General features: G+C 36.1%; 1 protein-coding gene across 6 annotated transcripts in view; it reads left to right on the top strand.

Annotated features, from left to right (window-relative positions):
• LOC112463866 overlaps positions 1 to 13,389 on the top strand; it is a 55,888-nt gene extending 42,499 nt beyond the window's left edge. For 2 of the 6 annotated variants that reach the window (XM_025030523.1, XM_025030524.1), the window contains exons 10-26: positions 1,376 to 1,453; positions 2,393 to 2,497; positions 3,454 to 3,570; positions 4,226 to 4,512; positions 5,494 to 5,631; positions 6,100 to 6,194; positions 6,266 to 6,488; positions 6,914 to 7,005; positions 7,531 to 7,798; positions 7,928 to 8,035; positions 8,423 to 8,662; positions 8,764 to 8,831; positions 8,956 to 9,282; positions 9,670 to 9,843; positions 10,416 to 10,699; positions 11,551 to 11,583; positions 12,394 to 13,389. In XM_025030523.1, coding sequence (XP_024886291.1) covers positions 1,376 to 1,453; positions 2,393 to 2,497; positions 3,454 to 3,570; positions 4,226 to 4,512; positions 5,494 to 5,631; positions 6,100 to 6,194; positions 6,266 to 6,488; positions 6,914 to 7,005; positions 7,531 to 7,798; positions 7,928 to 8,035; positions 8,423 to 8,662; positions 8,764 to 8,831; positions 8,956 to 9,282; positions 9,670 to 9,843; positions 10,416 to 10,678 — 2,583 coding nt within the window. In that variant the 3' untranslated portion in view covers positions 10,679 to 10,699; positions 11,551 to 11,583; positions 12,394 to 13,389. The remainder of the gene's footprint in view (positions 1 to 1,375; positions 1,454 to 2,392; positions 2,498 to 3,453; positions 3,571 to 4,225; positions 4,513 to 5,493; positions 5,632 to 6,099; positions 6,195 to 6,265; positions 6,489 to 6,913; positions 7,006 to 7,530; positions 7,799 to 7,927; positions 8,036 to 8,422; positions 8,663 to 8,763; positions 8,832 to 8,955; positions 9,283 to 9,669; positions 9,844 to 10,415; positions 10,700 to 11,550; positions 11,584 to 12,393) is intronic. The other 4 variants (XM_025030528.1, XM_025030527.1, XM_025030526.1 and 1 more) reach the window with 4 other exon arrangements.
• The last annotated feature ends 6 nt before the right edge of the window (positions 13,390 to 13,395 follow it).

Here is a 13,395-nt window from a genome sequence, read left to right as displayed (position 1 = left end):
TGACAATTTGTTCGTTCTAGCGTGGCGTATGCATGATGTGGTTTGGGCGCAACGTCTTGCGATGCATGATATTGTTGCGTAATTATATGTATAATCTCACTTGAGAAAGACCCAATCGGGGTCGAAACGTTGTGAGACGAATAAATGGAAATTGGCCAGTTGGGTCGCTTAATCTCGATTATTATTTTTATCTACGCACTGGCGGATCCAATAATTTATTCCATTGTTTAAGTAAATATGTATATGCTGCGTGTTTATCATATTTTAAAGATTTTCAAACTTTTTAAAATTCTTTGTTATTTTCTTTATTTTTTCCGTTATCTTTGTATCAATCTAATTTATATTAATTAATGTAATAACTTCTTCATTAAAAAATGAAATTTTCTTAATTTTACCGCATCTTTATAATTAAAGAGTAGGTAATATATGCAACCAATTATAATGTCGAATAAATCACTTTCTCTCCAAGGGATCAAATTCAATGAAACTATATATTACAGGAACATTCTTAAACATGATGAGATGTATATTAATAATGTTAGATTGCTATCCCACTGGGTCATCTGGTCACATTCGAATACATAATATTAAACTCAGGACGCGTTTTATTGTTTACACTTCCAAAATAGGGCGTGCTGGTTTCTTCGAAGTTTCGGCCGAGAGGCGATTTTTAACCAGCGCGTTACGCCCGCGGAATTTAAGCGTCACCGTAACGGCGCGTACGGCCGACTTGATTGTCATATTTTATAAACAACGCGGCTGTGCCGCACAACGGGAACCGTTGTCGGCATATTTGCTGATTATTTAACGGCGTCCTTGGGACCGACGATGAAGGGGGTTCCTCATTTTTTACGTTGTCAATGTGACCTAGAAAAATAATAGGAAGAAAACTATCCAGGAGCGTACAAATAAACCGCGAGGTATATTTTTTTGCTCCAGTCGATTACGGTATCAACGCGTTGGCGTTAATTGAATTGAATTCATTTCTCGACTCGTGGCATTGAAATGTTTAAAGCTCGCGCTGTTTCCTCCGACTCCGAAGGACGCGGAATTGAATCTGAAGGTCCGCCGAGAGAATACGCGTGCAAGCACTTTGTGATATAATGTAGATCTTCTTAAGTTCAAGTAATAGGTAAAGCTAGATGAAAATTATTATGGGGAATTCTATTCCGCTTGCGCGAATGATTGCAGACAATTTAATGCACAAATTTCTTTGCTCATTTAAAAACAACAATGCTACTGATTGCGAAAGACTTAACGACGGATTCTTTCTCTCTCTCTATAGATTTTTAGCTGTCGTTATAAAGAATAGCTAAAAGATTGTTACCACACAAAAGTATTATGAACACAATAATATCTCTGATATGCGTTTCAGAAATACCTACAGCCCCTGAAGAGCCCCGAAAATGCCGGTCTGGTGGATGCTGCAACAGTCGATGAGATATTTTATCAGGTAGATGTGACATAGGCGTATAAGCGGAACTATTTTCGTATTTTCGTCGTCAAAAGCGTGTACGTCGCACTTATTCCACGCGCATAAATCCATGCCTCGTCGGCGGGCTGTAATTCAACATCCGGGAAGTTTCACGGAACCGAGGAGCTCCTCTCTCTTCGCGGGGTTATATTTTATAAATGCCGCGTCGAGTTGTATATAGGCGGAGGAGGGCTTTACGATCTTCCGACCGACCGAAGATTTAAGACCAAGATCTAACCGCGAAGTTGATCGATCCCGCTCAAATAGGCGAACACCATCGACTGCGAAATGTTCCGTTCGATTCTTTATAATTTGTCCAGAACCGTGATCAATTAGCAAATTGCTATATATTAATTATTAATGAATTATTTCGAAAAGTGTAGCCGAGATCATTAATAGTTCATTATAAATGACATTTAATTGGAATAATATTTAATTCATTGAATATTAATGACATTTATATAATACTAGTATATGTGTAGGCGTTAAATAATTGTTAAATGTATAGGCATTAAAACAATAATTAGGATTTAAAGAATGCATTTATTATATTATGTGACAGTTTTATTGAAAATAAAAAAATATTAACAGAATTTTATGAAGTTTAATAGCAGCATAAAATAGAGCTGAGATTATAGCTGTTTTTTTTGTTTTTTATGTTTTAATATAAATCATACATACCTATATATATCTTTTTTAGCGAAAAATATATAATAATCAGACATAATGTTAAAAATATTATTAACTTATTAGACACAACAGTTACATAACCAAGTCTTCCACCTGTTAGACTTGATACCTCGCGTTTTATTCGAATTCTTAGATTTCTGATGTAATCCCCCCATGTAAAGTATTATTTGATTGTGCGTCGATCAATCAAAGATAAAGTTGTCGAAAGGAAATACTCGTGCATTTCAGATCCCTGCGCTTCTCAGTCATCACGAGGTATTCTTGGAGGAGTTGCGTAGGCGACTGGACACCTGGGAACTCAGGCAGACGATCGGCGACGTCTTCCTCGATGTGGTGAGTTTACATTGTTACTAGGTGCGCAAATATCTCCGGCCGCGGACACGTAATAAATTACACTGCGCAACAGTATCCGTTTTCCTTTGCCATTAAGATTCCCGCGCCAACAAAATCGACAGACGCCATACAGTTAATTCGTGGCTCGTTCTTCTATACAGTCTACGTTAATAAATCGACCAACGTCGCGACCATACCACCCTTTACATAAACACGGAATACTTTTATCTTTGAAAACACATTTATCTGCGTTTCGCATTTTTCCCCGCGGATCATGTAATGTAACGAATAAATTTACAGCGGTCGTTTCGCGATGCCGTGATATTTCAGGATTTTCTCTAAAATGTTAGGATACAGCGTGAGACTAAATTCATTCCCGCGCTTCGGCTTTGTCAGCCGCGAATTAATTCTGGCGTATTGGAATTTGGTGCGCGATTGATATTACAAACAGAATAAATTTTGACAGCGTCGCGACTTCACGTAACGCCAAATTGTATCCTATTATTATTCAATTGAGAGGGTGAAGTTTAACAAGTTCTCATTATCCGCGAATTTGCGTGCCCCGCATTTGAAAATGCCGTACCAGAAACGGATTTAAGCTTTTATATATTGATTATTTAAAAATAAACTAGAAATATGCCACACTTACATTTTTACTAAATCTTTTAGCAAAATACTTACTTTGCAAAATAATCTGACTCAAGCATTTTAGATGAAATAGTGAAATGCATTTAATTAACAAATTGAATATTGAGAATATCAGTTTATTTAGATGACCTTTATTGTCAGGTATATCTTTATTCAAGTATTTTCATAATCCATCTTTAACTAACAAAGACGTAAATAATAAGTTCAATATATTTTTTAATAATGTTTTTATTAAAGAATTGCGTTTTGTGTACAACATACGTTTTCACTGATACGTGAAGATATAAAGAGCTCGTGTCGCTTTATAGTTCACGAAGCCGGTGGTGCTGGAGACATACACCCTGTTTCTGGACAATTGGAAGTCTGCGAGGAAGGCGATAAAAACAACGTGCCAAGCGAAGCCGGCCTTCGCACGATTTCTCGAGGTACGCTGCACATTCTATCCGTTGCGACTCTTTATATATATATAAAGATATATATATATATATATATATATATATATTTCTCTCTTTACAACACGTTATTATTAAATACGAAACTTTTTTATTCCACGTCACTTCTTAAAGCGTCACGATCAAACCTGACCTTTCGCAATTTTATCGATATAATTAACTTATTACTTGATTGCCGGCATTACCATCGCCCACTTACCGCTTAGATTCTCATGAGGCTGGGCGCATTTTCGACGCACTTGGCAACTTGGATTTACTCGAGAAATACGAAGTATATCAGTCGCTTTAAACACTGAAACGCTCTTAAATGTATTATTATTGTGCATCATCATTACTGATTGTGAATTATTATCTCTTAGATTCGCGATAGCTTTTAACATTATGTAACATATACATGTTACGTTACATATATTTTTTCAAAAAGTTTCTTTAAAGCAGTTTACGATTTTATTTAAAAACTAACTTCTTTGTATATCTTATTAAGCAAAATTTTAATTGGCAGATATCGTTATGACTGTATAATAGTAATTGTTACCGTTTAACTACCTAAATATTGTACGGAAGTTAATTTTACCAAAATCCGCGGTAAATTTATCCTAGAGGATAGTTCACACTTTGTTATAATTAGACAATGGAGCGCGAGCACAAGGGCAAGCTGGGTCTGGATCAGCTACTGATCAAACCCGTGCAGAAGATCCCGCGGTACGAACTGTTGATCCAGAGGCTGCTAAAACACACGGATCCGACGCATCCCGATCACGAGTTGCTGCAGGCCGCGCAGAAGGTAGTGCACGAGCTGGTAGTGAAGATCAACTGTACGGAAAGGGAGTCGCTCGAATGGGAACAGCAGCAGACCACGCTGAGAGAGGTCCAGGCCCTCGTCGAAGGTCTCGCCGGCATCGTAACGAACGACAGGTAATATAATAACTGCGAGCCGATATTCGTTTACAATTTTTACGTCACCCGCGGAGCACGGATAATAATTCGATTCGGCTTTGTTTTCCTGAAGACAGCTGGTCTCGGATTTACGATCGATACGTTGCGGTCGCGATTTATGAGCATTTTCCAACGTAATATCCTTAGATTTATGATCGATGCACGTGCGGCATAATTTATCACGACGGAAGGATAATTCTCAATCATTTCCCCATCTTGACGTCGACGAAGGATGTCGAAACTCATGTTCGCTGAAGAGCGAAAAAAACAAAAAAATGAATAATCAAATAAGAACTACAAATTATAAAATAAATTGCTCAATTTACGTACTATAGCGTTTCCAAAGTCGTGCTTCGTCATTCATATTTTCTTTGTGTCTAGTCTAGATGCTCAGGTATAAACATCTAAACAATTTTTTATAAGGTCAACCTATAATAATGATCAGACAATTTTTTTATAAGGTCAAGTCATAATAATAACATAAATTATGATTGTTTGGTGTTTATTACAATATCATTATCCATGATATCAAAATTATAATATTTGCATGCATAAATAAAAAAATTATTTACAGAATAATTAAAGCGAATGCGCCAAAAAATTATTGCATGCTTTGTCGGGACATAAATTGTATTTTAGAATGACCGCTCGAATTGACTACTAGGAACATAAATTATTAAGAAAATACATATTGCTAGACTGTTTCGTGGTGAATAACGTTTTCCAATAAATTATCGACCATTGCATGACAGAAATGTGTCGTCCCACTTCACATGCCTTTCAATCTGTGTCAATCGTCTCGCACGCGTTACATAGTTTTTCCACTGGACTTATTTAGCCATCGGAATCGGAATATTGATTACCGATAATGATGCGTGCTGTAGCGGAAACTGGCCACGACGCGACAAAAAGATTCATCGAATTCATCGTGTGACACGTTGTCCGCTTTTTCTCCCACAGAGCTTTCGTCCGACACGATCTGGTCACCATAGCGTCGAATCAGGGTACACGGAAGGAACGAGCTTTATTTTTGTTTTCCGATCTCCTCGTCATCACCAGCATCAAGCGCAGAAGCGGCACGATAAGAAAACCATCAACGTAAGCAAGATTATTAGAGAAATATACTTATATATATAAAAATAAAATTCTTTTTAGCGGGGTGCGATAAAAAGTGTTCTTTTGAACTTATTTGTTTAAGTCAAACTTATTTTATTTGACGTTTTAGTAGAAAAAAATTTAATACATAAACATGTGGAAACATTTTGCATTACCAAACATCTATTTAAAACTTTCTTAAAATAATTGTAATGCATTCAATTACTCTTATTTAAAACACTAAGCATAATGCAAATAAGAGAAATGAATATAAAAGCAGTACTTTCTAGTTATTGTTTAAATCATATAAAGTAATTGCTCAGTATATATTGCGTTGCATTACGAATTTTGATATATAAATTATTTATATATATTACATATAAAATTCATGTTTCTATATATAAAGATAAATAGTTTTTAATAGAAATATTGTTGTGACAATAAAAATACAAAAGAAATGAAAATTCACAGAAGCACGTGTCCGAACAGCCTGGTCGGTCTGCTCGACGCAAACAAGTACAAAATGCTGATGCGGATCTCACTGGATGATCTCGAAGTGATGAAAGGTATTGTAGAGACATCGATAATATATTACTCATCGTTCGAGCCTGAGAGATTATCCTAATATCGTTTTCAGCCAAAGACGAGAATTTAAGACGAATGGTACGCGAAGTGGATTATCTCCGAGAAGATTGCACGAAGTTGACTCAGCTGCAGGAACTCGCCGCGACTTTGCATGGTGCCAAGCAGCAGTTGGAAGACCTTATCAAGGATATGCTGAGTCAGGCCCAACGGCAATTGGCGGAAAGAAACGCGGCGCATTCGCAGTTGGCTTGCTTGGAACTTACACTTAATACTCAGTAAGCGTGCCTCTCCGAAATTAAGCAGGATAAATAAACATATAGTGAAGAGCTTAGGGGATCGATGATGATAAAATATATTGATGTAGTTCTTGCGACTACTCGAGCTCTTACTTGCTGCAAATTCTTATTATAAAATGAATCAAAAATATATAAGGTGTTTATATCTTTATTTTACAATTTATATACACGGTCAAATTATAGGAAATTGATGGCGATAAATAAGTTTAGCTTGATGTGAGGTTATTAATGGAAACGAACTTCATCTAATTTTGCAAAATTAATATCGTGAAATCCTTTGATCGTTGTCGAAGGATCGTTTCCGATCACGTTTCCGTTACATGTGCTAAATATTGGATCCCTAAATCATGATGATTCGATCGCGGTCGCAACGTGCCTCACATTACTGTGTATTTTGTTTGCAGAGCCGGGATCGAGAATATATCCGTCATGTTCGCGAAGCCTGACAAGCGTGCGAGCTGGGAGGAGAGTTTTAATGAAGCCAAACAGAAGCTCGGTGAGAAATATTACCTAGTCTTTTATGTCAAGCATTCCACGTTGAAAAAGCCATATCTGATAAAAGTTGATTTTTTTATATTAATACACCTAAAAATAATCCTTTTATTATATCGTTCGATAGAGTAATATAATTGATATATCGAAGATTTTACAAATAGATGAATAATTTAATCAATCACAATTATCTTTTTCGAGCTTTCACACAAAAGCAATATCTATGATATAAATAAAATATTTAACGAAGAGTTGAATAAATGAATGAATGAAGAGGTATGTAAAACTTAAATTATGATTCAGAAATATAAACGTTTTGTTTAACAAAGTCTTAATTAGGCCAACTTATACATCAAATTGAATTCCAAATCTTTTGTAACTTGTAAATGTAGGTTGTAGCATAGACACATTCATATAAGATGTATCCACATATAAATCTTCCACCTTTAAATCTGTTACGTACCTTTTATTTTTCATTTAAAAGTAAACTCGCAAGAAAATTTCAAGTACTTTTTCTTTATGTGTGCAGCACTATCGGCTGACAGGAGACCGTGTCCTGAATTCGTGGGGCCTCTGCCCATCAGGAAAACGCGAGCGGGCCTCCAGTTCACTTGCGCGGCGCCGACATTGGCGAACGGGCAGGGATCGAAGGATGTCTGGGTCTGCAACAGTGACGGTTACGTCGGTCAGGTGTGCGTACTGAGTCTAAGCCCAGAACCACCTCAAGTAACGTCGTGCAATGGAGTCTGCAACGCCAGGATACTCTGCGTCGCTGGAATACCTGCGTGTACGCCTGGGTAAGATTGACGAGAACAGATGCGTAAAAAAGTTTGACATTACCACGAGATATAATTGAATAGCTAACTAGGTGGAGGAAAGTACGAACACACGGTTTTAAATTTATTAAAAATTATTTGTCTTTTCAGCTCAAACTCGTGCACGTCGAACAACAGTCCGTTTGCTAACAGCAAGAGTGGTATAAGTATCTCGGTGCAAGACGTGGATGCCAGCGGCGGTAACATACAGTTAGACAGGTAATATTTCTTCTGCAGCTTCTAGCGACTGACGCGTAAATAATGCTATCCGAAACTTGGCAATATTAAGTGGTTCATAATTGAGTATGATTTATTGATAATGGCGAATATTAATAATGGCCACATTACTCCTGAGCGGATTAAACATAAATATCTGGAACGTTGATTTATCCAGTAATGTATCTTATATTTAAATTTATAATTCAACATATTTATTAAAATTAAATATTAATTATTAATTATTAAACTGAAGTACAGTTAACGGTCATGAAATTTCTTTAAAATCAGAGTAATTGGAATTTGCATAGAAGGCTGCCACGCAGGAACGTTTTATTTAGTTTAATGCTATTTCTGTTTAATATTTATATTTGCTCGCACATTTTGCAGTAGCTCGAGCTCCGACGATTCGGACTCGGACGACATTCCATGTGCAGACACGAGCAGCGTAACGCTGAGCGGCGACGTATCGAGTATCGACAATACTATCACGGAGGAGGATACGAATCAGCCTACGATGTGGCTGGGAACCGAGGATGGCTGCATCCATGTATATAACTGCAACGACAACATTCGTATCAAGAAGAACAAAGTGAAGATACAGCACGGCAGCAGCGTGCATTGCATCATGTAAGTCGTTTTGTGATCTATTTTATTACTACAAAGGAATAGGAATGTTTTCTTTTTCACGCTTTATTCTAAACTCTCACGATATTGCTTCGTGATTTCAGATATTTAGATAACAAGGTGTTCGTCTCTCTTGCCAACGGAGATATCACCGTTTACGTTCGGGACCATAGTACGTGCCGACTTTTGACATTCTTTTTCGTAATTAGTAACAAAATAGTCTGTGAGCACGATAAAATTATTTTTACTTTGTTCTTCTTTGTCCTTCTTTTCTTTTTACTTTTTTTTTCTTATAGTCAGTGGATGGAACACTCCGGATCCAACGACGGTGTCCGTCGGGACGGTAGCGTCACCGGTGACCAAAATGCTGTCCGTCTCCGGGAAACTTTGGTGCGGATGTCACAACAGCGTTAAAGTTTTGAATACCCACACTCTGGACATCGAGCACACATTCGCCGTGAGCAGCGACCCAAGCCGCGCCGTTTCCTGTATGGCAAACTCTGGCGGTTTAGGCGTTTGGATTTCCTTACACAATAGCGCTGTGCTGAGGCTTTTCCATTCCGGTACATACGAGTGCCTAACCGATATCAACATCGCGCCAGCTGTTACCAAAATGCTTGCCAGTAAGTTTCAAATCTTGAATAATTAGAAACTCGGGTTAGATTAGTAGAAAAATTTAAAGAAACAATTAAAAAAAAATTATTAAAAATGATAAAATTTTATATAGATCTCAAATTTAGGATTTCGTAAACTTTCTACTAATTTAAAACTACCTCTTCTAATTGAGACTAGGACTTAATTTTTATATGAATTGTAAGTATTAAGTTAATTTAAAAAACAATAAATATAAAATATTAAGATATTAAAATAGAAATAGATGTGTGACACACCTTTCAAACTTGTTGAATTGCGTCTGAACTTGATTACCCGAATGATAGAGACGATAAAGACGAGTTCCCATCGAGGGACAAGCTTCGGCACTTATTTTAACGGAAGCTTTAAACTTGTTGCAGGTTGCGATGACATAATTCGGCAGCACAAGGCTGCGTGTCTCAGGGTCACCGCACTATTGGCTTGCAACGAATTGCTTTGGATCGGCACGAGCGCTGGCGTGCTGCTCACCGTGCCAATTCCCCATATAAAGCCATCTACTCAGAGGATGTCGCAGCCGCCGATCGTAACTGGTGCGTATTGACGTCATATTCTATCGCCTGTGTCGTTATTATTGCCTCGCGATATAATTAGAAAGCTGGCCGACACCCCAAATCTCGCGCGATCTTCGTCTACGTGGAAGGATACAGAAGCGATCGATCAATGTCATGTTTCTTTTTTTTATCGCGTTAAAATACGTACGTACAACATACGTACATAACGTGTATGTGTGTGTGTGTGTATTTTGTGTGTGTGTGTGTGTTAATTATTATTAAAATTTATTGTATTGTATATTTTATATATACACACCCTGTATATTATTTTGTCAGACGAATATTAATATCTTATATTATACGTATGTTTGAATTTTGGCATACGTCAAGTGGAAATAAATCGGCCTTATAAAGGTTTTCCTGGAAACAAACTGCATGAGAAATTATATTTGCATAACTAATTTGATTAAAATTATGGCCAAAGATTTTAGAAACTCGGCAAATCTCGCTATGAAATTTACACGCTACTTATTCTTTACGTTCACTAAAGCTTTACATTAAATAATCTTTATCAAATTAAATATTTAATAAAATTATGATGTTCTATACAGGAATTCCTCACGGACACACAGGACACGTGCGTTTTCTCACCTGTGTGGAAACACCGAATCCCTCGAAACCGGATCCTCGTCCAAAGGTGAATCGTTATTCATTAAAATCGAACAAAACGCAACAGAACAACATCAATCGCGGTAAACTCCTGGTGATATCCGGCGGAGACGGTTATGAAGACTTCCGTGGACCTCAAGCATCCGCTGAGTTGCAAGCTGGTCGCGAAGACTCCACAAACCATTTACTGTTGTGGAAAGTGTGATACGATATGGCACGACCCCAGGTAAAAGATACAACAAGTCCCCGATAAAAAATATTTAAAAAATATTATTGTAAAATTTGATTTAAAATAGGTGAACTCTTATAGATCAAATATACACAATATATCAATTATACACATTATTTTGACGTAGAACTACGTCTTTCTCGGGGGGTATGGGGGTATTTTCTTGCAACGTTTTTATGCAACGTTTTCTTGCAACGTTTTCATGCAACGTTTTCTTTTTCTCGAAAAGTATTAAAGAAAAATATACTTTATTATATAGTTTTTGAAAGCTCTCGATGTAAGCTAAATGTTTTCGTGGTTAATTTTTCGATATGGGTTTGTTCTCGAAAAGTATTAAAGGAAAATATACTTTATTATATAGTTTTTGAAAGATTTCGATGTAAGCTAAATGTTTTCGCTCATTGTTGGTTATGTTCTCTTGATACTTCATCGATTTTTCGAAAATTTTTTAATATTGGGAATTTTGGATAGTGCGACCTCTTCGTTGGTTGCTAAATGTTTTCGCTCTTCGTTGGTTATGTTCTATTCTAATAGACGTAGTTCTACGTGTTAATTGCGGCACAGTTGTTACTGTGCTTGTTAATTTTTTATATCGCTGTTGCGTGTACAAAGAAGAACAGATTAAATGATAAAACTTACGTTATAAAAAAACACGAAACAAAATTATTCTTTTTCTTTTCTGCAGATCACTTATTTAAAAACAATATTTAAAGTACATTTTTTTTCTCACAAGACAATTTTATAATTTTTTGTCTTGGTTTTATTATAATTTGCTACTGTGCATTAAACTTTTTTAATATTTTATTAATATCGTACGCTAAATAAAGTTTTTCATCATGCTGAACAAGGTTCAGGATGATGCAGAAATCATTTTACTTCTAGTAAGTATGCATTATTTAAAAATTTTGATTATGAAATTTATCTATATCCCGTAGAATTTAAACGTGTATGATTTATTATTTATGTTTGTTGCACATGTATTTCCTGTAGCAACGATTTTATTTTATTATATCAATTTTATACGATAAAATATATTTTTTATTTCCTTCTTATATATTTTTCTCCCGACTACTGCCAACCTTCGGTTGGCGAAGACGAGGGAGTATGCGTTTTACTGGGACCGAAACTTTTTATATAAAAATTTTTGTTCTTTAGTACAATAAGATTCTTCTATTTATTGAAATCTATACATGTCATTGTTGAAAACACGTTTTTACTTAATGCGACGAAATATTGAAACAAAAAATAAATTTATTTTATCGCAAAAAGTAAACTGAATGCCCAATATAATCGTATCACAATTTTTTATTTATTTAAATTAATTGAATTTGCCTGTTATTAATATCTAATCTATTATTATAACATCTAAATGATTATTAGATTCATGGTTAAAAGTTGATAATTTATCAATCAAATTATACATATAGCACGAAGAGAAGATATTAATAGGTATAAAAGAAGATATCTCGACATTTTTTTATTATAACACAGTAAACTTACAATTAGTAATTTTAAACACTATTATGTATACAATATTACACACTAGTACGAATATTAATAGATTTAGATTAGTCAAACTTTCTCTAGACAGATCTTAGTTGAGCATGTCTAATCTATATGGATGTACGTATATAGACACTGTAAATAAATAGTTGAAGGGGGGAATGTAATGAAGATCATCTACATTGCAGGCAAGGGTCGCGGTAAATGAAAGCCGGCATGACACGCCGTGGGAATCGTTGTACGCGCAGCACGCAGGCAGACGTTGCCGTCGTCTGATCGTGGCCGATCAGAACACATCGGCGCGTCGGGTTTTCAGGGAACGCGGGCGGGTTCTCTGGTTGGTATTAGCTGAGTGGATCAAGAGTAAGATGCGAGAAGTGCACTGCTCTCAAGACGTAAGGAAATATCGATTGCAGCTCGCGCGGGAGTCCGACCGATCGAAGACGGTCATGGATCTGTCTTAGTCATCGTTGCGCGATTTATAAGTGGATTTGTAATTTCCCGATCATGATGAGTTACGTCGGTCTGATGCAAGATCGTTTACCAATGACGAGTGCTCGATGACCGTGGGATTTTGCTTTCTCGATTACATATCCGAAATTATTTGGAGATTAACATATAATAAAACAATTATTATATTTAAATCTGAACGTTTGTATTATTTTCTCTTTACATTGTAAATTGTTCAATTATTAGCAATATGCGTTTGCATTAAATAATCACGATTGAAAAAAAATGTGTATATTTATCTCGAGTTGCCTTATAATATTTGCGATATTTACATGTATTTGAAACTGTTAACTTCTTGTGAATTGAGCACATGTCTTTGGTAAATCATTAATACCGGACGAATCGCGGGATCGCGAATTTTCTGTTGGAAATGGTAGGATCTGATTCTTGATGTCGATGTCGATGAATGTTTTGATATCGATTCGCTATACACGAAGATATATGTAGTCTTGAAAGTGGCCCACACGTTAAGTTAACAGATTCCAAAACAACACAAAGGTCCAAAGAACGTGTACAAGAACGTCTACAAAATTTATAAAAATGAAACCTGTTTTTCTTTAAGTAGGGTCTTTACGATACTTTTTAGATGTTTGTCTCGTTTAGATTTGATCCGTACGTGTATTTTTTTAGCTGCACTTTCTAACATCTTATACGTTTAAAATGGGGAAAAAAATATAGTT

The sequence above is a fragment of the Temnothorax curvispinosus genome, unplaced genomic scaffold, assembly GCF_003070985.1.
Source record: "Temnothorax curvispinosus isolate PA1 unplaced genomic scaffold, ASM307098v1 QBEX01013717.1, whole genome shotgun sequence".
Classification (NCBI taxonomy): Eukaryota; Metazoa; Arthropoda; class Insecta; order Hymenoptera; family Formicidae; genus Temnothorax; species Temnothorax curvispinosus.
This window is presented reverse-complemented; position numbering and strand designations above follow the sequence as displayed.